Source organism: Chiroxiphia lanceolata, chromosome 8 (assembly GCF_009829145.1).
Source record: "Chiroxiphia lanceolata isolate bChiLan1 chromosome 8, bChiLan1.pri, whole genome shotgun sequence".
NCBI classification, from domain to species: domain Eukaryota; kingdom Metazoa; phylum Chordata; class Aves; order Passeriformes; family Pipridae; genus Chiroxiphia; species Chiroxiphia lanceolata.
This window is the reverse complement of record NC_045644.1, coordinates 9,129,620-9,149,146: the sequence shown is the minus strand read 5'-3', so window position 1 is coordinate 9,149,146 and position 19,527 is coordinate 9,129,620. Positions and strand designations below refer to the sequence as shown.

Below are 19,527 nucleotides of genomic sequence, written 5' to 3'. Positions count from 1 at the left end.
TGCCTGCACTCTGAAGGAAGGCTTTTCATCTCCATCTTCATCCTTCATTGTCCCCTTTTCAGTGGCCTTGCTAGGCCCAGTAGCATAGTCCTCTGTTGAACACTGGATCTTGCCTAGGAGAGATAGTCATTCAATAGGACATGTGTCAACTTTTTATTACTATACTTACACCGCTTTCAGGGAGGTCCATTTTTTGCCATCAATTTTATTTTTGCCATGTTTTTAAGTTATTTAAAAAAAAAACTCTTACTGTCAGTTTTTACTATTTGCATTGTACTGTGGCTGAAGGCCCCAGGCGCTGTGTGAACGAACTTTAAGTATGTCCAATCAAAATACATACACAGGAAAATAAAGATAGAATAGGAAAAAAAAAATGATACAAAGGCCCAGTTTGTGTCTTGCTGATGGTGAGGCAGTCCTGTGGCAGAATTGGGCCAAGAATGTCAGTTTCCTTTGCAGCCTCAACATTGTCTTCTGTTCTGACCTACCATGAATCAAAGTATATCCTCAAATGTATGCTTCTCTCCCAGCTACTTTTGTCAGAGGGTGGGAAGGCACTTGGACAATCCACTTGGAGATTTGTGTCTGTGAGTTTTTAGCAGAAGTAGGAATGACCATTTTGCTGCCCATTCTCTGCTTCCCTTGCTATCCCACTCTCCTCCTTCTCTCCATGCCTTTGTTTGTGAGGAACTGCAATTCTCTACAACTTGAACCATTTCACATTCTCCCTGTCAGTCCTTGCTCTTCCTACCACTGCCTTCAAAGACAAAATTAGACTTCTGTCTAATCACCCTGAGTACTACCAACTGATAGACAAAGATCCTCAGAGCTTGTGGTGGACAGTACTTCTCATTTATGAAAGTACTTCTGTGTCATCTTGTGAATGTAGGGAATGTCTAGGCAGTTGCAGGGGGTGGGGTTGTTAAGCTCAGTATTGGAATTTTTGAGAGAGGGAAAAAAAAAAAAGAAATCCCATTATATTTCTGATACTTATGCACAGTCTACTGATCCATGGTGTATCACCCCATTTTAAATCATGTTGAATAGAAAAAAGTCATTGTATACTGATGACAGAAGAAGTAATTATTTATCCCATTGAGTGTTCCATATTCTTGGGTTATTTTACTTGGACCAGATGGTTCAAAATCTGAGATGAGAGTAGGGATTTGCAGTAAGAAAAACCCTTGTCATTTGCCAGATCACTTTAGCTTTGGCATGTGGAGGAAAGATATTTCTGAAATATTTTATGCTAGATCCCATTCCCTGGAAACCCATTGACTTTGGTGGGAGTTTGCTGAGAGAAAGGCAGTCAGTCATATTGTGCTTTCCTTATTCACTGCAAAAACTTTCTGAGACTATTGAGAAATAACAAGTCAATCCTGCTTTTGAGAAGTTTGTTCATTTTGGTTAAAATGTAAAAAGTCTGAATGATTGTGCCATGTTTGTGCTGTGATCCTGACCAGGCAATTAGATTCACGAAGAAGGATTGCACATCCCTCTGAATCCAGTTTCCTGTCCATGTATATGACCATAAACCATAAAGTTGGCAACATTTTATTCTCTGTAGAAAGTCTAGACTGTTATTTTGCATGAATTTAAGCCATTCTACATTACTTTAATGGGTCAAATTTGATTAAATTTCACAATCTTCCCACCTTCTGTTAAAGAAATGTGGCTCAGAGATTTAGTAGACACAAATAAATATTTTCTTTTGCTCCATCAACAAAATGTAGCTAATGAGGCATCTATAAGTATTATCAAAAATGCGTCTAGAATGTGTTGGCATTAATATTTTATTTTGCTGTCAATATACAATAAAGGATGTCATCCTAAATTCATAACATGATTCAAAACTATAAAAATTGATTCCTTGGTTGCCATAGCTATTTCTTAGCAAAGAAATGGACTGGTGGATTTTGTTGCAGGTAGCTGAAATTCCACCTTCATACATGTTCATTCAGTTGAATTTGCCTTTTGTTAAAGATGTTAAAAATCATGATGTCTCATGTCAGTAATGATAATGAAGGGGAAGATTGGCTTTAATGACATTAGAAGAGTCATTATGTTTAATTTATTGCTAATTAATGCTGCCAGCTTTCATATGCTTTGTCTAGCTGTCATGTGCTTGTAATATGCCAGGGGTTTTTTTAATGTGTGTACACATCCCTCCCCATTCATTCATTTTTATTCTGACGATTTACACAGCTTTCTCTCCTCTAGGTTTCCTCCACACATGGTCCCGCCACACCATAGTTTACATACAACTGGAATTCCTCATCCGGCCATAGTCACACCAACAGTCAAACAGGAATCTTCCCAGAGCGACGTCGGCTCACTCCACAGCTCGTAAGTTGTTGCTTATCTTTTTAGAATACTTAAAGCTGTTGTCTTCTTTTTAGAATACTTAAAGCATCACCTATGCATGTGGGGCTTATAAAAAGGATTAGGTTTGTGATAATGTTTTTGGTGTAAAATATTTTTTAATTGGTTTTGCTCTTGCATTATGATTGATTTGGACATGGTTTAGTTGACAAAGTCTGTCAAAATGATGGTAGCAGTCTTTCAGAGTCATTCTGTGGCATAAGTCAAGTTGTTATTAATTTCACCTGTTTTAACAAGAAAGTGGCATTTTCTTGATCAAGATTCAAGTTTCTTGACCGGTTTCTCTGTTACTCAGTGCCCGATTTGAAGCCTTGAGATATCAGATACACCACAGGAGACAATAAATTAGAGCATAAATGGCTTGTTCAAAGCTGCAGAGAGCTGGTATCAAGTTAAGGTTTGAATCAAGGAGAGCCCTCGTCTACCTCTGCCCGTGGTTCTTCTGGTGCTTATTGCCTTTCATTTCACAGGTGATGCACAAAGACAGCATTTTGGTTCCCACTGATGATGGGATGTAATTATTTCCTCTACCATCATGCTCACAAGCCCTCCCTCTGAACCCATTTTACTGGATGTCCATGTCCTTCCAAGGTTTTTGCAGGGACTGAGAGGGTACTTGGTGATACTGCATAAATACGAGATGAGTTTTCCTATAATGCTCTTAAAACTATTTTCATATAGCAGCCAGGGCGAAGGCTCTAGAGAACCTTCTGGTCCTCTTCCTAGAGATTTCTGAGGATTAATGCTAGAGAGACTGAGGGGATTAATTTAATACATTCACAAGGGTTCTCACTGTGAGGTCTCTGTTGTATTTTTACCCTTCAGAAAACATCAGGACTCCAAAAAAGAAGAAGAGAAAAAGAAGCCACACATAAAGAAACCTCTTAATGCATTTATGTTGTATATGAAGGAAATGAGAGCAAAAGTTGTAGCAGAATGCACATTGAAAGAGAGCGCAGCCATCAACCAAATCCTCGGTCGAAGGGTAGGTAACAAGGGACAAGCACAAGCATGGACTGAAACTCGGTAGGATTCACACCTTCTGAATCCCTGTGTTCTCCTGCTATTTTGATAATGACTAGGGAAATTACTAAACAAAAGCCCTTGGTTTGATGTCTAGTTTTAGCAGATAGTTCTTGCCGGTGGGGTCATTTATGGGGAAGAGGAGGAGTTAATTATTAACAGTTTTATTTCAGTGTTATTTCCATGACCTGTAGATGAAAAAATCTTAGATTTTTATTTTGTCCTAAGATAGGTAGAAATGTAAATAGGAAATAAAAAAGCTTTTGAGTACAGTATCAGTGTCAGCACCTGTGAGAACTAGAAGAGAGAGAATGCCAGTGGAGAAGGGGAGGGGAGACTACATCTAAAGCTGTGTTCTGGCTCAGGACAAGTGGTTCAGCTTCTGGACCCTCTCCCTTGCTGTTTGTTTTTGTTTAGTTTTCTTAATTCTCCTCTCTCAACAGGAGGCAAAGGGGCCGAATGAATGTAAATGATTAGTTGTGACTCAGTTGAGTTAACTGGAGTTATAATCTGGAGTTATAAATAAAATATGAATGTCAGCATACCAGATCATCTGTTTTTATCTCTTCTTTGTGAAAATCAATTCTGACTGTATTTATGTATAAATATAATATACTTTGCTCTTAACGTGCTTAAAAAAAACCCCCAACCACTAGTGCTTTTTATTTTGTCTTTTTCTCTTTTCTTCACCTCAGTGGCACGCGTTATCCAGAGAAGAACAAGCGAAATACTATGAACTAGCAAGAAAGGAGCGACAGCTTCATATGCAGCTGTACCCGGGCTGGTCTGCACGGGATAACTATGTAGGTTCCTATGCAGGTGGAAATTTTTTTAGTAGTAGAACTTGTAGAAATGTGTGTGTGACCTGCTGAACTACGATCACACATTGTACACAAGCACTACTTGGAAAGCGTGCCTCGGGATCCCAGTCTGGTAACAACAACGGGCGCTTCCCTCTGCGGTACTAAAACTACTGGGATTAATTCCCAGCCCTCCACTTGGAAAAGGCTTCCTGACTGGGACTAGTAAAGAGTTGGAATCGGGGCATGACAGTAGAGCTCTGTGAAGAAAGTCTTAATTTCGCTTTTACCAACATCTGAAAATGCTGTTTGGCTTGCTGGTCATTTTAAATTTCATTAAAAAAAAAATCAAATTCCCCTAGTATGGCTCCTCTCCACCAAAAGAGATGAATAATAAGTGTCTTGTACTTACCTGTGTGAGAGTATAGTGGAAAGTGGAAGAATGACTTATCCTAGCTTCAGAGAAGGACTGGCAAAACCAAAAGCATAACTTGTTCGAAAGTCTTACTCTCAAGTGGGGCTAAATTGATTATTTCATGCTCTACTGTTGTATATTTTGATTATTTTTTGCTTTTTCATGCCTATGTTACTGTCTTTTTTCCCCTCCCCTTCTCATTTTTTTAAAAAGTGCATTGGAATCTGTGGTCAATGCATGGATTGTTTTTAAGATTGATTCCTCCCTCTTTCTTTCAGAAAGCTTGTTTTGTAGCTAAAAGTGGTAGAATTTTCTGTCTCTTAAAAAAACACAAGGCCAGCTTTCTAACCACTTACTAGTATTATATAGCTCCTTCCATGAAGGGTAAGCGGTGCAGATGGTAATAAGTGTTTGCAAGTCTAAACCCATAAATTCTTGAAAGATTTGTGGATTGGTGGGAGCTCTAACTTCCTTTTAATAGGATTATAGCAGCATCTTGATTTTTTTTTTCTTTTAAGGTAAATAAAAATCACCTAAAACTTCCAAGATCTCTAATTCTGGAATGAACCCTGTTCCCTGCGTTCTAGGCAGACTTCCCTGTGGGTTTGGGGACCAACTGCTCTAAGATTGGTGTCAGTTACATATAATGTTACACATTTTGCTTTTGTTGAAGTCTCTCTCTTCCATCCCCATCCTCATCACTGCCTGTTTTACCATAAATATCCTATTTTGCTGTATATGGCAATATTTGCCTCTGAGAATCTACACTTTTACATGCATGGGTGGGGAAAAGCCAGTTCAGAGTCTGCAGCAAAGCCCAGAGTAGCACCAACTCTCTGCACTCTTCTGCCATTTCAGTGGTGGAGAGTACACATGCTCACTTATTTAACAATATGTAATTAAGGACATTTTTTCAAATCTTTGTTTTCTTGATCATCTTTTCTTTCTACTGGTCTCAGCCTTGCTCCCTGGTTCTCAGCATAGTCTGGCCTGAGGCTGTCAGTCTATAGGCTTGAGGTAGTTCCTCAACACTGTGCAGTATCGTCGTCTTGAGTGTTCAAAGGGAGTATGGGCTCGACTGAGGTTTCAGGGATGCTCATTCTGTGCAGTGACTGTGCCACTGACAGATGGGCACGTACAAAGCCTCAGTGTTTAGGACCTTTTACTTTTGTCCTCACCGTGTGAGCACTGAGAAACCCTTTCTTCTCAAGCTAAAAAGGACAGGATGAGAAAGCCGGTGCTTTCCCAGCGGCTTGATGCTGTACCCCCAAGTGACCTTCAGGGGGAACCTTCCTGCCTGAGGAGAGCATGGTATTTTTGCATCATCCGCAGAATTTATTTATGTCTCCTCTCCTGGTCCATTCACAGCTCTCCGAGTTACCCTCCTCCCTCAGTGGTTTGTAGGGTTTTGAGCCCTTTACTCATCAAGCAGGGGAGTAACTTTGGGCTGCTTGAAGTGATTAAATTGTTAGGCACCTCACATTGGGGCTCAAGGATGAGGGCAGCTGCAGCCCAAGTCTTCAGAAACAGGAGCAGTACATTCAGGAAATGCAGCTTTCAGCCTGCACTTAAATAAGAGAAGAGGATTTGGGGAATCCTTCTTGGCTTGTTCTTGTCACAAGGCACATTTGCCTTCATGAGATCTAAGATATTAAGCCGTGCTGAGTGTTGGACTCAGAAGTATGTAAGGGTCTAGTCACCTCACCCACCAGTTGTCTAGAAAATTAGTACCAAAGAAGTACTACAGTCCTGTCAAAACCCATGTTGGTTTGGTTCTGTAGAGGGAGCTGCCAAAGTGGTTAGTAAGTATTTATATCTATATTTATGTACTTGCATCCTAAAAAATTGTATGGTACAATGACAGAAAATGTCACAATCTGCTTAAGTCTTAGGAAGACAATCTGTGGCAAAGGCAAAACGGTGCCTTCTGCAGAGCACTTGAAAAAGTGCTGCCACAGTTCTTTCTTGAAGTCCATATATTAATTTAGCTGCATAGTCAAATATCTTCTTGTATCAGAGGAATTGAACAAGCAAACCAGGTGATTCTTCTCCCTGTTTCCTTTGAAAAAGGTATAAAAGAAGTTAGTGGGACCTCTGTCAGTTCTTTGTTAGGAACAGTTTTCAAAGCTTGTGTTGAAAAGGAACCAGAAATTCCTGGTCTCTGGCTGACATTCCTGTAAATCAGATGTTTTTAACAGATTGTTCCCACAAGGCATTGCAGTACTTTAATACCTGGCTTGAAGAGTTTGTGAAGGGCAGATGACTCCTCACCTCTGGTCTGGCTGGCCCTCATGTGAAGAAGTTACAAGGTCTTAAATTGAAATAGCCCTTGAATTCCCAAATGAACTGCTAAAATTAAGCAAATTTATCACAGATGCAGTCTATTAATTATGGAAGTGGCCTCCTTGAGATTAAATAAAAATCAGACTTATGATCCTGAGGCAATTGTCTGGTTTTGGTTACATTGTTGAAAGCTGGAAAATATCCACCAACTTTCACAGAGTCAATCTAGATCAATATAGATGGAGCAGAGTCTGAGCCTCTTGTATCTTTATGTGATACGTGGATTTCAAGATACTATATTTTCCCCGTTCTGTTCTCGAGGAGCTTTAGGAGCAATACTTGTCTGTCTTGTCTGCCTGTCTTGTTAGACTGATGGCTGCTGTAGCAATTGACAACTTTCCATATCCCAAAAAAATTACCTCAGATGTGTGGGAGATGATTTGTCAGCAGCAGCATCCAGGCTACAGGATTATGTGCATGTTGTTCAAAATGCCTTTAAAAATGGATGGTGCACACAGCTTTTTACATCTCCAGAAGGATCTCTTAGACCTGGAGCAGCCTGGGCAACAGGATGGAAGTTTACAGCCCTGAGAGAGAAAGGAGGAATGAGTATAGAAGTCCCATGCCACAAGGGCAACTTTGGGGAGGAAAAACAGGGCAACAACAAATCAATATCCTACTTTCACATCGGGGGAATTTTTTACTAATACCTTCTAGGAAACCTATCATAATGAATGTCCCAAATGTTATAGTGCATGTACCACACTGAAGCCAATCTTGACCTTATGAGAAAGGTGCCCACCATGTGGGAGAACCTCTTGGCTTTCCTACAATACATCTACCCCTTCAAAAGTGCTGTGAGATTCCTTCTTCCAAGACCACAAGGGTTTGTTTGTTGTCTCTTGACCACAAGGGACTGCTGCTCTGGGGTCTTCTCACTGATTCTTCTTACTGCCATGTCTTCAAAAGTCAGGATCTCTTGTGCTGTTCAGAGTTGACACTGATGGCCCGAAAGTCGTTGCTTTTAGCATCTGGGGAGTTGTGAAAATGAAATTACTCTGTTGCCTCTGCTGGCCTTGTTGTACTGCTCTGCAAACCTTGTATATCAGTGTTAGAAGAGTTTTCTTGGAAAAAATAGCTTTTCTCTTTTGAGCTATGCTTATTACTTTCTAATTTTTCTATTGGAAAGCAATCACTGGGTTTCCATAGAAGTTGGACTCCCAGTTGTCCTCTCTCACACTACTGGAGGGAAATTGAGAAAAGGATTTTCTCTTCCCAGTCAAAAACCGTAGCAAATTGCATCGTCTTGTGGTACAGTGGGAAAGGGACACAGTTTAGCAAAATATTACTGGTTATTTTCATTGTAATAGAGTAAAATGTGGGAAGGCTCTTGGCTACGTCTGGATTTTTTTTCTTGTCCTGGCATTGCTTTCTAGGTTGTCAGTGCACTTACAAAACTGCAGGTTAGGATTTGCTCATTGCTGTGGCTTCCTTGTCTGCTCTAATGGTTGGGTTTTGGTGCTGGAGAATTCCAGGGGCTCAGTTTGACCTCACTCATACACTCTCCCTGCTTCAATTTCCCTCTTCTTTCCCTCCCTTCCTCACCAAAACATGACCATAAACAATTTCTGAAACTTCAGGATGCAGGAGTGTACACACAAGTCAAATATTTTTGTCTTCGTGATGATCTCAGCTCAAAAGTAGCATCTTGCAAGTCATTTTCCCCCCTCCCCAGCTGCTCATGGCTTTGGTGGGTGTTAACATTGGGGGGAGCTGCAGTGAGGCTGTCCTAAAAGTCACAGTGAAGGCAGGCAGAGCCAATCCTGGCAGCATCTCCTTGAAGTCCCCCAAACTTCCCTGCACCAGGGGTGAGCTAGTGCTGGACTTCAGTGTCCTCCCTGGGGAGCTTCCCACACCAGCCACAGCCTCACTGCTCAGTGCTGACTTTCAAGGCCACTTGTTTTGGCTTTTTTTTAAATCCTTCTCCTTTGTGTATGTTTCCTGCAGGGAAAGAAGAAGAAGAGGAAAAGGGATAAGCAGCCAGGAGAGACCAATGGTAAGTAAAAATAAGTCTAAATCTCTTGCTTAGTGGAAGTGTGGCAATCCTGATGTGACCCTTCTAGGCACGGGGGAGGTGGGTACAGGTCTCCTGGCCTCAGGGGAGCCAGTCCCTATACTAGACAGCTTTTTTTTTTTAAAATGCACTCCAATTATTTACGCATTACTGCCCTTCTAAAACTAGTAACCCAAGCCATTGCATGTGAGAGCCTCGTGTGACATTAGCTGAATTTGTACTTAGTAGTTGCCAAGCCTTTAACTGCAGAGCCGTAGTTGTAATGCCTATGCCATCGTTGTTAAAGTTGTCCGCTTATTTTGCGCATATGTGTGTGTGTGTGTGTGTGTGTGTGTGTGTGTGTGTGTGTGTGTGTGTGTGTTTGGTATTAATTTGGGCTGTACCTGTGTGTTCTGATGCATGCCTTACAGTGGTAAATCGCACCCATTTTAAATTAAGGAGGTTTGCCATTCTATATATATAGGAAATTAGAAATACTGCATAGGCAATCTCATAGTCAATTTCGAAGAAGCCCTAACTTAGTTTTTTTGAAGCCTTTGTATAATTTGTTCTTTTTTTTCAGAACACAGCGAATGTTTCCTAAATCCTTGCCTTTCACTTCCTCCGATTACAGGTGCTAACGTCATTTTGAGTCATTTAAAATAGTTTATAAACTGCTTTTTAATTTTTTTTCCTGCCATTATAGATTTTAACATTAAACACTTATGACATTAAGAAAAAAATACCATCCACACGTTTTGATAGTATTTATTATCTATATATCTTTATATCTATTATGTTTGATAGTATTTTTTAATTTTGTTTTTTTTGTTTTTGTAACAATTGCTATTAAAACAGTAATACAGTAAAAATAACGCAAGAGTTGTACTAACTGTGCAAATTGAATATGCAGTATTTCTTTAAAGAGACTGATAAAGAATGAAAGCAAGTCAGTAATGAACCTCCTTAATCTAATGGCATTTTTCATGACTCCCACTAAGTCTTCTCACATTAGCATGCATACGCATTTTTTTATTATTATTTTAGTTTTGGATTTTTTTTTCCTTTCTGCTCAAGCCGCCTATTCATTGCAATTCACTGCCTGTACTAACTCAGCACCTTGCCATGCTTTACGTTTTATTTTCTGGCTGATACTAACATACTCATTTCGCAATCTGCTTATCCTTATCCATTCTTTTAAATACAAATTAATAAAAAAATAAATTGAATGTTATTCCAAAAGCTGCATTATCCCAGGAGATATGATTTTCTTTTTTTTTTCTTTCTTTTTTTTTTCTTATTTTGTATCTGAGTTGAAGAAAAAAGCATGTTCAGGATCTAACTTCCATACTCAGCTTCTTTTCTTCCTTTTTCCCCCCTCTTAAAAAAAAAAAGAGAATAAAAAAACCCAGCCCAAATAAATATTACCTGAAACATCCTGCTAGACCAGCCACAATGACATTCCTCTACCTGCTCTCTTAAAAGGGAAAGAAACAGTCCTTTATAAAGGGATACTGCAGCTTTAATTGCAACAGCTAATCTCAAGAGTTGAATAAAATGTGATTATCACTTTCTTTTTAACTTTTAAATCAAAAGTCAATATTTGCAATTAATAACGAGGACATTGATTTTTATTCCCTTTTTTATTTTTATTTTTTCCTTATTTTTATCTTTCTCTTTTTTTCTCTCCTTTTCTCTCTTCCTCTCTCTCTCTCCCCCCTCTCCCCTTTTCTTTTTTTTCCTCTCCCTTTTCTGCTCGCTTTTCTTGAACTCATTCAGACCTGAGCGCTCCTAAGAAATGCCGAGCGCGCTTTGGCCTTGATCAACAGAATAACTGGTGCGGCCCCTGCAGGTGTGTATAGTTTTCCCAGACTCGCTATGGCTGATTTGCAGCTGGTTTATTTGGTACTTTCCCCTTTTTTTTCTCCTGCCTTGTTGCTTTGTAGCTCTGTGTTGTGATCTGGAAGACACAAGGGAGTGGGACACTGCCATCAGTTATCATCTCTCTGAAAGGATTTTGCTTTTTTTTTTTTTTTTTCTTTGTTGGTTGTTTTTTTTTTTTTTTGCCTTCCTCTTTGCTGCTGCTAGCCAAAAACCCACTGTAAAACAGCATCAACCTTAAGCCCATCTGATCTGTGGCTCAGCCACACTTCTGCCGTCCCAGCCTCCACCCAAGGAAAGTCACTCCCAAAGCCCTTGAGTGCGGTACCAACACCAGAACAGGCGCGTGGCTGGGTCGGAGGTTTTTTTGGTTTTCCTCTGGCTCATTGTGAAAGTCCTGTTTTCTTTCCTGCCCTTGGTACGAGGGGAGATTACCAAATAAAACGGAGGTGACTGAAAGCTAAACGTAGCTGTAGCTAAGATGACGCAGACCAAATGAGCTCTATCCACCATTGTGTTGTATTTTTTGTGTTTACCTTATGCTAACAGATGCAAATACTCCAAAGAAGTGTCGGGCATTGTTCGGGCTTGACCGACAGAGTTTATGGTGCAAACCATGCAGGTATAATACTACCCATTAGGCCTTTGGGGAAATAAAAGCAATCTGTCCTCTTAGTGCATTTGTGTGATTTTATTTTTTTAATCTTTTTTCCCCACTCCCCACCTTTCTCTTTCCCACAGCATCAATTGCTAATAATCTTTGATCTTTTGAATTTCTTGCTAATTTAATGCCATTTTCTCTCTTTCTTTACCAATAACCTCTCCCTGGTGGTAGAACTGGGAACAAGAAAACTCAAAGTCCTTAGAGCTGGCAATTTTTTTTTTGCCTTTTTTTAGGTTATTTTTTCCAGATTGCCAGCAAAAATAATGTTTAGCTGGATAGTTTATATTTTGTCTTTCATTCGTGTCTATGCTGCCTCCAAAGGCTTTTTAAAAAGGTTCTGGGATCTGCAGCACTAGTGTTTTTCTCATGATCAGAGATGTAAAAGCCAGTGTTTACAGCTTATAACGTATTCATTTTTTTGGTATTACCTGCAGAATCAAATAGCCGCCTATAGGCTTCCGTGCTTCAGTAAGGTTTATGTATATACCATTTTTTAAAACTATCTGATGTCTTTTTTTTCTGATTCCAAAAATAAGTTTTTTTCCTAAATTTTATCCCTATGAGTGAGCTGTAAACATCTGTGCTCTAAACAAAACTAATTGCAACTTCAGTAACACAGTTTTCAGCATTAAAAGGAGATGAAAGATATCAGAGAGCCCAAATTTCGGCAGCCCATGTTCTACTGGAGTTTAATTCCGTGTGTAACTCAGTACGTACTTCTTTCTTGGTGGAGGGATACCGAGTAGTTCTTTTCTCGTTCCTTTTTCCTTATATGATCGCATTTGGTTAAATTTGTTGTTTCTTTATTCTGATACAAGCAGTCTTTGAATTTGGAATATTATGATGGTAGGTATTTCAACCCAAACTGCTCTCTTTGTGTAGTGATTCCTCTCCCACATTTTCCCCTCTTACTCATGCCAGTCCCATGTGCTCCATCTCATTTAGAATGTAGATCAGACGTCCATCGTATTTTGTGTATGCACGCAGTCTTGTTTGTGCTTAGTGTCGAGGAAAACACAGATCGAGGGGGGCGGTGTGTGTCAGTATATACCAGATAAGGCACCAGAAATGACTTCAACAGGTTGCGTATAGTCCCATTTGATACAATGCTAGTATGGGGTGTTGGGCTCTTAGATATCGGTACCAGTACGTATGTTAAACAAGCTTGGAAAGCAGCAGTTTCTTAAAGCTTAAAGGAAGTAGGGTTCAGTCCAGAAGAGCTGGATAGCTACTTCAGTGTGTCAGGAGGCTCGAGTCTCATTCTAACCAAAGACTCCCATGCTGTGTTTAGTTAGGCTCTATTCTGTGGTTAGCTCGCTGCACACTATCAGCTGATACTTGTGTAGTCTAGAGATAGAGTATTTGAAGCATGTCAGACTCAGTGTGCCAAGTACCAGAACTGGGGGCACATCATGTTTGTGTTGTTTTATCTTTCCCTGGCTGCTTAAGTAAACAATATACTTTTAAAACTACATTTTATCAGCAAGGGGACTTTTTATTTGGTCTATACAGTGCTTAGGTTAGGTGGGAAGCATAAACTCTCCCTTAACTTACGCCAAATTTTGGTCAGAAGTCTTTGCAGCACATCAGGGACAACTTCAGTGGTATAGCCGATAGCTTTAGACTTACTGATACAGAGTTAACTGCTTTTCTTTTTTAGTTGTTTTATTTTGTTTTGTTTTTTCATTTTTTTTAATGCATGGAGGCATTTTATCACTAGATATTAGTTGTAGGTATTTCTCTCCTAGTTCTGGTCCTAACCATCATAACATTGCATTTGCTAGCATGGTAGCATTTTTGTAGTAGCATCTTAGGTGCTAAAGATGTCCAGTTTGCTACTGTTATAAAAACTGAGACATCTTTGCTCACAACAACTGAAGAAACTCTTGTCATCCTCTGTGGCTTTCACTCATGGCAATTGCAGCATTACAGGTTTCCTGGTGCTGTCCCAGGGCTAGTTTTAAGGGCAGCACAAGTGGGGTCAGGTCTGTTGGTATTTAGCAGACTGATGGAGCAGCTGATGTCTTCAGAGCGACACACAGGTGAATAATCCTCACTAGTGATTCCGAGGGGGGGATGGGTAGTATTTTTATTACAGCTTTTAGGAGAGCAAAACTGAGGCACAAGTAGTTCCTTAGATTTTTACTTATTCCCCTTCACCAGAGTTGCCTGGTGTTGTTCACTTCTGTTAAAATTAGTCTTTCATGGGGTTTTGCTGTCTGTGCCTTTTGTCCCACCTAACCCTGACATGTACATGACCACAGGTAGCACATGGTGGGATTGACACAGTCTGGAGAAATGTCTCTCCCCTTGAGCCATCATAATTGAAGTAAATGGCTTTTCAGTGGCCACACTGTTAAAGAGTTTAATATACAACAGAAGCAGAGGAAGCAATCTGCTCCCTTAATACTAGTCAAAGGAAAATTACTTCAGGTAGCAGAGCAATGAGTTTAGTTTTAAAAAGGTTGTTAACTCTGCAGAGTCGAAAAGTCAGGTAGACCTGGTTTAAGGCTGCTTTGCCATCGAGGCTCTTTCTTTCAGGCCACAGAACTTAAATAATATTAAAAAAAAATTGAAATGCTGGCATACTAGCTTCAAACTGCCTCCAGTTAAATAATTAACTGCCTTGTAGGCTCAGTTAAATGACTTCTGGACCCCCATCAATGAAGCAGGCAGAGCTTGAGTCTCTGCTTGCAAGTAATTTTAATTTGATGATGGAGAGGGAGTCCTGCACTCTCTAGATTGTAAGAATGCACCTTTCCACACAAGTAATATTGGTGAGCTTTGTGAAGCTTCAACTGTTCTGCTTTGCCACTGGAGCTGTACAGAAGGTCCAGACATGAACTGTGCCCCGGGTAGAGCTGCACAGCTGAAGCTAGAAAGTGGTGAGAGAGGAGAGGGGAGAAAGAGCAGCAGAACTGTCTTTAGTCAAGAGCCAAAGACTACCCGTGGTGTTTGATGATTGTAGAAGAATTAACAGGTTCTGTTTTGAGCCCACCAAATTAATTTTTTCTGTCTTTTAACGTTGCTCTAATAAAGCATGGTTTACAGCCTTCACTTGCTGTCTTCTATCTTTCTTTCTTTCTTTTTAACATTTAAGTTGCATGATTGTCTTTAGTTTTTTAGCATGTATTGATCTGCAGGCTAACGTGGTTAAAACTCTAATAGCCCTAACCCCTTACCTTGCCATGTGGAATGTGGAGCAGAACATGAGTCTCTGGAGGAAGGGATATCACAGCACTGGTCCCTCACTGAAGATGGTAAAAGATGGGTTGCCAGGGTTGTTCTTCCCTTCCTGGCTGTGGGACATGATATTTTTTACTTCCAGGATCAAGCTGGTTTGATCTCCCTTGTGGTCAAGAAGCATCTAGCCCCATTGCCTAGACGGCAGAGCTTGGTTTAACCCAAGCACTGTTACCATACATAGGGGAGAACACTGGCGACCAGCAGTGGATTTGGGACACCTGTGCAAGTGGGGAATGTTACCCAGTGACCCTCAGCTGCTGTGCCACACTCAGGCACTTCCTCTGATGGAGTTTCTGAGCTGGGGCAATGTATCCACAGGACGGGCAGAGCAACCTACTCCTTCACGTTGGTGGCTTTGTGCAGCTTAGCTGAGCTTCCAAAGTTTTTGTGGCAGAGCTGCTCTAGGCAGACTTTGTCAAATGCCTTGGGCTGTATTACAGTGCTTCAGCACTTCCCATGGAAAGTGTGCTTGTGAATAGGAGGGCTGGAGAGCCAACATTCTTAGGGTCAAGGTGGCCACTGAACATCATTCTGCCAGATGCTGTGGTTGTTCACCTCATTATTTCTGTCCTGCTGCTAGAATTGTCTTGCATATACTTGGCAAGAGAGATGGTGTGAAACTGTCATCTGTTTTCATTGCTCCTTGACGTTGTTAAGTGGACAGAGGGAGGAGAAAAGATCTCTGTCGGGTCACTTATTTATTAGAAGGTGAGCGGCTCTTGCGAGACTCTCGTATTCCCTGGTGTGAAATAAGCTCCATGTTGCTCTTCACCTTTGTACCTGTCATCATGCTTTTCACCTACTGAAATTGGATCCCAGTTTGGAGTTACATGGATGGCCTCTCAGAGGAAAATTCCCCAAAATACAGATGAGCAGCTTCCCAAATCTACCACTCTCCCCTAAAACAAAAAGTAAAACTGAGTCGATTTAAAGCCACAACCTGCAGGCCATACAACCAGTTATTCTTGTTATTTTGGATCATGCTCTGTTTATCCTGTTCTTTTCCTGTTTTTTCTTCCGTTTGCTTTGTTTGTTCGTTTTGTTTTTATTTCCCCTCTCTCTCGTTCTCTCTATTATATATATCCCTCCTTTCTGACTCTTGACATTTCTGGATTTGGTGTGGTTCTTAACAGAGGAGAAAGCAATGAGCAGTAGTTTGCAGCTGTTCTTGCCTCCCAAGGGCAGGGCATCGTAAAGAGAAGACAGGTGATAAAGGTGTAGACATAGCCCTGTTGAGTTGGACAGCGTTATGGGACATCTTGAGATACCATCAACTATCCAGAGTTTTTATTTTAGAAGGATTAAATTTCTTTATTCTTTTTTTTTTCCATGGAGGAAAGTTTGCAGATTAGCACAGTGGGCTGCAAAACCCACTTATCTGATTTTCTGATTATTAAAATAAGGAAACGAGGCAGCCTGAAAAGGGGGGGGATGAAGACACAATTGGTGAATCCTTTCCAAATCTTTTAGCCAAGGGGAGGTTTCCAAGTGGGCTTGGTGCCGAGAACACCCCACCAGACCCCCAGGATGGCACATGGGGCCAGGGTGCCATCCGTGCAGAGCCCAGAGTAGCAAATGGATGGCTCTTTGCTTTAGATAACTGTCTCCATCAGCATCTCTGCCCTCTATTCACAGATAACTCTCTCCCTGTTTCTAGGAGAAAAAAAAAGTGCGTTCGCTACATACAAGGTGAAGGCAGCTGCGTCAGCCCACCCTCTTCAGATGGAAGCTTACTAGACTCTCCTCCGTCCTCCCCTGCCATGCTCGCCTCCCCCTCCAGAGACTCGAAACCACAGACTGAACAAACACAACCCCTCTCGCTCTCATTGAAGCCCGACCCGCTGGCACACCTGGTGATGATGCCGCCGCCATCCTCGCTCGTCCTCGCTGAGAGCGCTGCGAGCAAGCCCGGCGCCCTGCCTGCCGCCAGCTGCCCCAACGGGGCCCTGGACCACCCGCCGGCCGCCCTCCCGCCGGCCGCCGCCGCATCCCTAGCACAGCCCTCGACGTCCTCCTTGCATTCCCACAGCTCGCTGGCAGGGACACAGCCCCAGCCACTCTCCCTCGTAACCAAGTCCTTAGAATAGCTTTAGCCTCGTTAGCCCTTTCGGTTTTCTTCGGGGGAATTGAATTCTGTTGGTGTTTGGGGTTTTGTTTTTTTTCCTTTTCTTTATTTTTTTTTCCTTCTCCTCCTCGTCGTCGTCCACTGTTTGTCGTCGTTTCTTGGTTTTGTTTTTAATTCGTGCCATGTGGCTACATTAGTTGATGTTTTATCGAGTTCATTGGTCAATATTTGACCCATTCTTATTTCAATTTCTCCTTTTTAAATATGTAGATGAGAAAAGCCTCATGATTCTGCCAAAATTTTTATCAACAGCTGTTTAAAGTCTTTGTAGCGTTTAAAAAATATATATATATACATAATTGTTATGTAGTTCCAATAGCTTAGTTTTAAAGACTGATTTTAAAAATTAAAAAAAAAAGAAGCAATTTTGAAGCAGCCCTTGCCGGAGGCATTGGTTCTTTATTATTTGTATTAAATACGAGCTTGCGAACCAATCATTTTACATCTGGTTTTTAAACCTTTAAGGGCACAACGAATGCGGTGCCGCTACTACTTCTTTTTTTTTTCTTCCTTGTGTGAAACAACCTTTATTGTGATGTTACTTGTTATTGTTTAAATGTACAGAAACAAAGGGTTAAAAAATGTGTTAATATACCTTGTTCCATGGTGTTGTTCTTTTTGGGGGAGGGGACGCTACTCAACAATTAAAAGTATCACAACGCTATTGGACCAGTAGTATTTATTGCTTTAGAAATTGCTTGTTGTATCTGTATGTTGTCCCTTTTTAAATGTTTTTTTCTTCCTTCTTTTTCCTTGAAACATTGTATAAAGGGTTTTTTTTTTTCCTTTAGTGTAAGCATCTTATATATAACAACTCATTTGTACAAGGTTTTTAAGTTTATATATAAATGTGTATATATATATTTTTTCCGGGATTTTGTTTTTGATTTCTTTTCGTGATTTTTTTTTTTTGTGCTATCTGAAATACAGTTGCCACCAAATGGACATTTGCAGATGCATTTTTTCAAGGATCAATAGTGTAAAAAATAAAATTGCTTTAAAAGCCATTACACACAAAAAGACTTGAAAATTTAGCAAGGGAATTTTTAGCAATGCTGTTTGGAATAATAGCAAGGTCCAAGTGTCTCCCGTTCAGAACTGCAGCTGAATCCCCTGCGACATTAGGACTGTAGGCTGTGTGCAAAATTTTTATGTGCCAAAATTCTCAGTGACTTTTAACTTTCTCCCAACAACTTTATTATTTTTTTTAATGCTGTAATTTTTTTGTTCATCATGTTTTGCTGTGATGTTACATAGGTAGATATGTATGTAGTTTTAATGTCACCTATAACAGACGTGTTTGGTAGCAGATTGTCCGGAAAGCATTTAAAATGAAGAGGTATAAACCCTTAAGGGCCAAATTCTGTATATTAGATTATTCATAAAAGGAAAATCAGACTGCCACTTTTATGTACACTTACTACATACAGGTAGGTAGCAAACTTAAAACAAAAAAAAAACTAGGCATGTTGATGTTGCAAAAAACGCTGTATAAAGCTGAAAAATTGTTCATCTGTTCATTCAGTGCCATTGTAGTTGACATGAAGCGATTGTAAAACTGTCTCAGATTTTTCTCTGGTTTATTAAGATGCTAACTATAACATTTTTTGTGAATACTTTGAATGTTTCCTAACAGTTGTGATGTTACTGTTCCGTTTTATGCTCTTATTCCGATTTTCATTTTTAATGGTTTGGAAGCCATTTTTTGTAATGAATAAATGTTCATGCTGTACAGTATCTGTAGCATGCAGTTCTGGATTAATAAAAGCAACTTAGTATGTGCAGAGATGACTTGTCAACTCATTTATGCGTTGACTGCACTTTATCTGGCCAGAAAGATTTACAGGCCGAGTGGAAAACTTCCTGGAAAAAAATCTGTGAAAATCGTGGCAAGTTGCAGCCTGTTCTAGTTGTGAGAAATCCCATTTTCTTCGGGTTCCCAGAGTACTACCTATGAAATGCATTTGCACTGACCCTCTCTCTGCTCAGCACACTTTTGCATGAATAGCAGCGATTGAAAATCCTTTTTATTTAAAGGAAATGGCACATAATTTGGCAAAAGACAAATGGCATGTGGGCTAAAGGAATGTTGTCCTTCTGTGTGAAGTGAGCCTGACTGGGGGACGGGAGAGCAGGGCTGATGATACCTTTAATTTTCATATATTTCTGTTGAACCTGGTGATCCCACAACACAGGGCTACAAGGTCACACAGGAGAGCCCAGATAGCCCTAATTAGTCAAAGTCCTTATGCTGGCCTTAGGGTTTATCTCCTGGACACAGATTTAAGTCCAATTTTGCACTTTTTTTTTTTTTTTTAATTGCAGTGAGCCCTTGCAGCACAACCTGTTCTTAGTGCTGAGCATCCAGCATCCACCTGACACAGCAGCGCCTGCAGATGCTGTGGGATGGGAGTGAATTTACCTGCAAGAATTTTTATTACATGGTTGATTCATCTGGGTTTTTTAAGCTTAGTGGGGATTTAAACATAATTTCCAGGAATCTGTCACAAGTGGATGTCACCATAGCCCCAGTCATATTGAAAATCTCAGTCAGAGTAATTCCTGTGGCACTCGAGGGCAATGGAATGTAAAAGTCTCCAAGCAGGTTTGTACCGTGTCGTGCAGGTGCATTGCTCAGGTAGTGCACTTCAGTTG

General features: G+C 40.5%; 1 protein-coding gene across 30 annotated transcripts in view; it reads left to right on the top strand.

The window, feature by feature from the left end:
* Positions 1–18,660, top strand: part of TCF7L2 (transcription factor 7 like 2) — a 175,895-nt gene extending 157,235 nt beyond the window's left edge. For 5 of the 30 annotated variants that reach the window (XM_032694538.1, XM_032694537.1, XM_032694546.1 and 2 more), the window contains 7 exons: positions 2,206–2,346; positions 3,208–3,367; positions 4,101–4,208; positions 8,911–8,959; positions 9,540–9,590; positions 10,736–10,808; positions 16,405–18,660. In XM_032694538.1, the coding sequence (XP_032550429.1) occupies positions 2,206–2,346; positions 3,208–3,367; positions 4,101–4,208; positions 8,911–8,959; positions 9,540–9,590; positions 10,736–10,808; positions 16,405–16,834 (1,012 nt within the window). In that variant the 3' untranslated portion in view covers positions 16,835–18,660. Of the gene's footprint in view, positions 1–2,205; positions 2,347–3,207; positions 3,368–4,100; positions 4,209–8,910; positions 8,960–9,539; positions 9,591–10,735; positions 10,813–11,386; positions 11,461–12,319; positions 12,352–16,404 lie in introns of those variants that run through there. The other 25 variants (XM_032694540.1, XM_032694539.1, XM_032694547.1 and 22 more) reach the window with 19 other exon arrangements.
* The last annotated feature ends 867 nt before the right edge of the window (positions 18,661–19,527 follow it).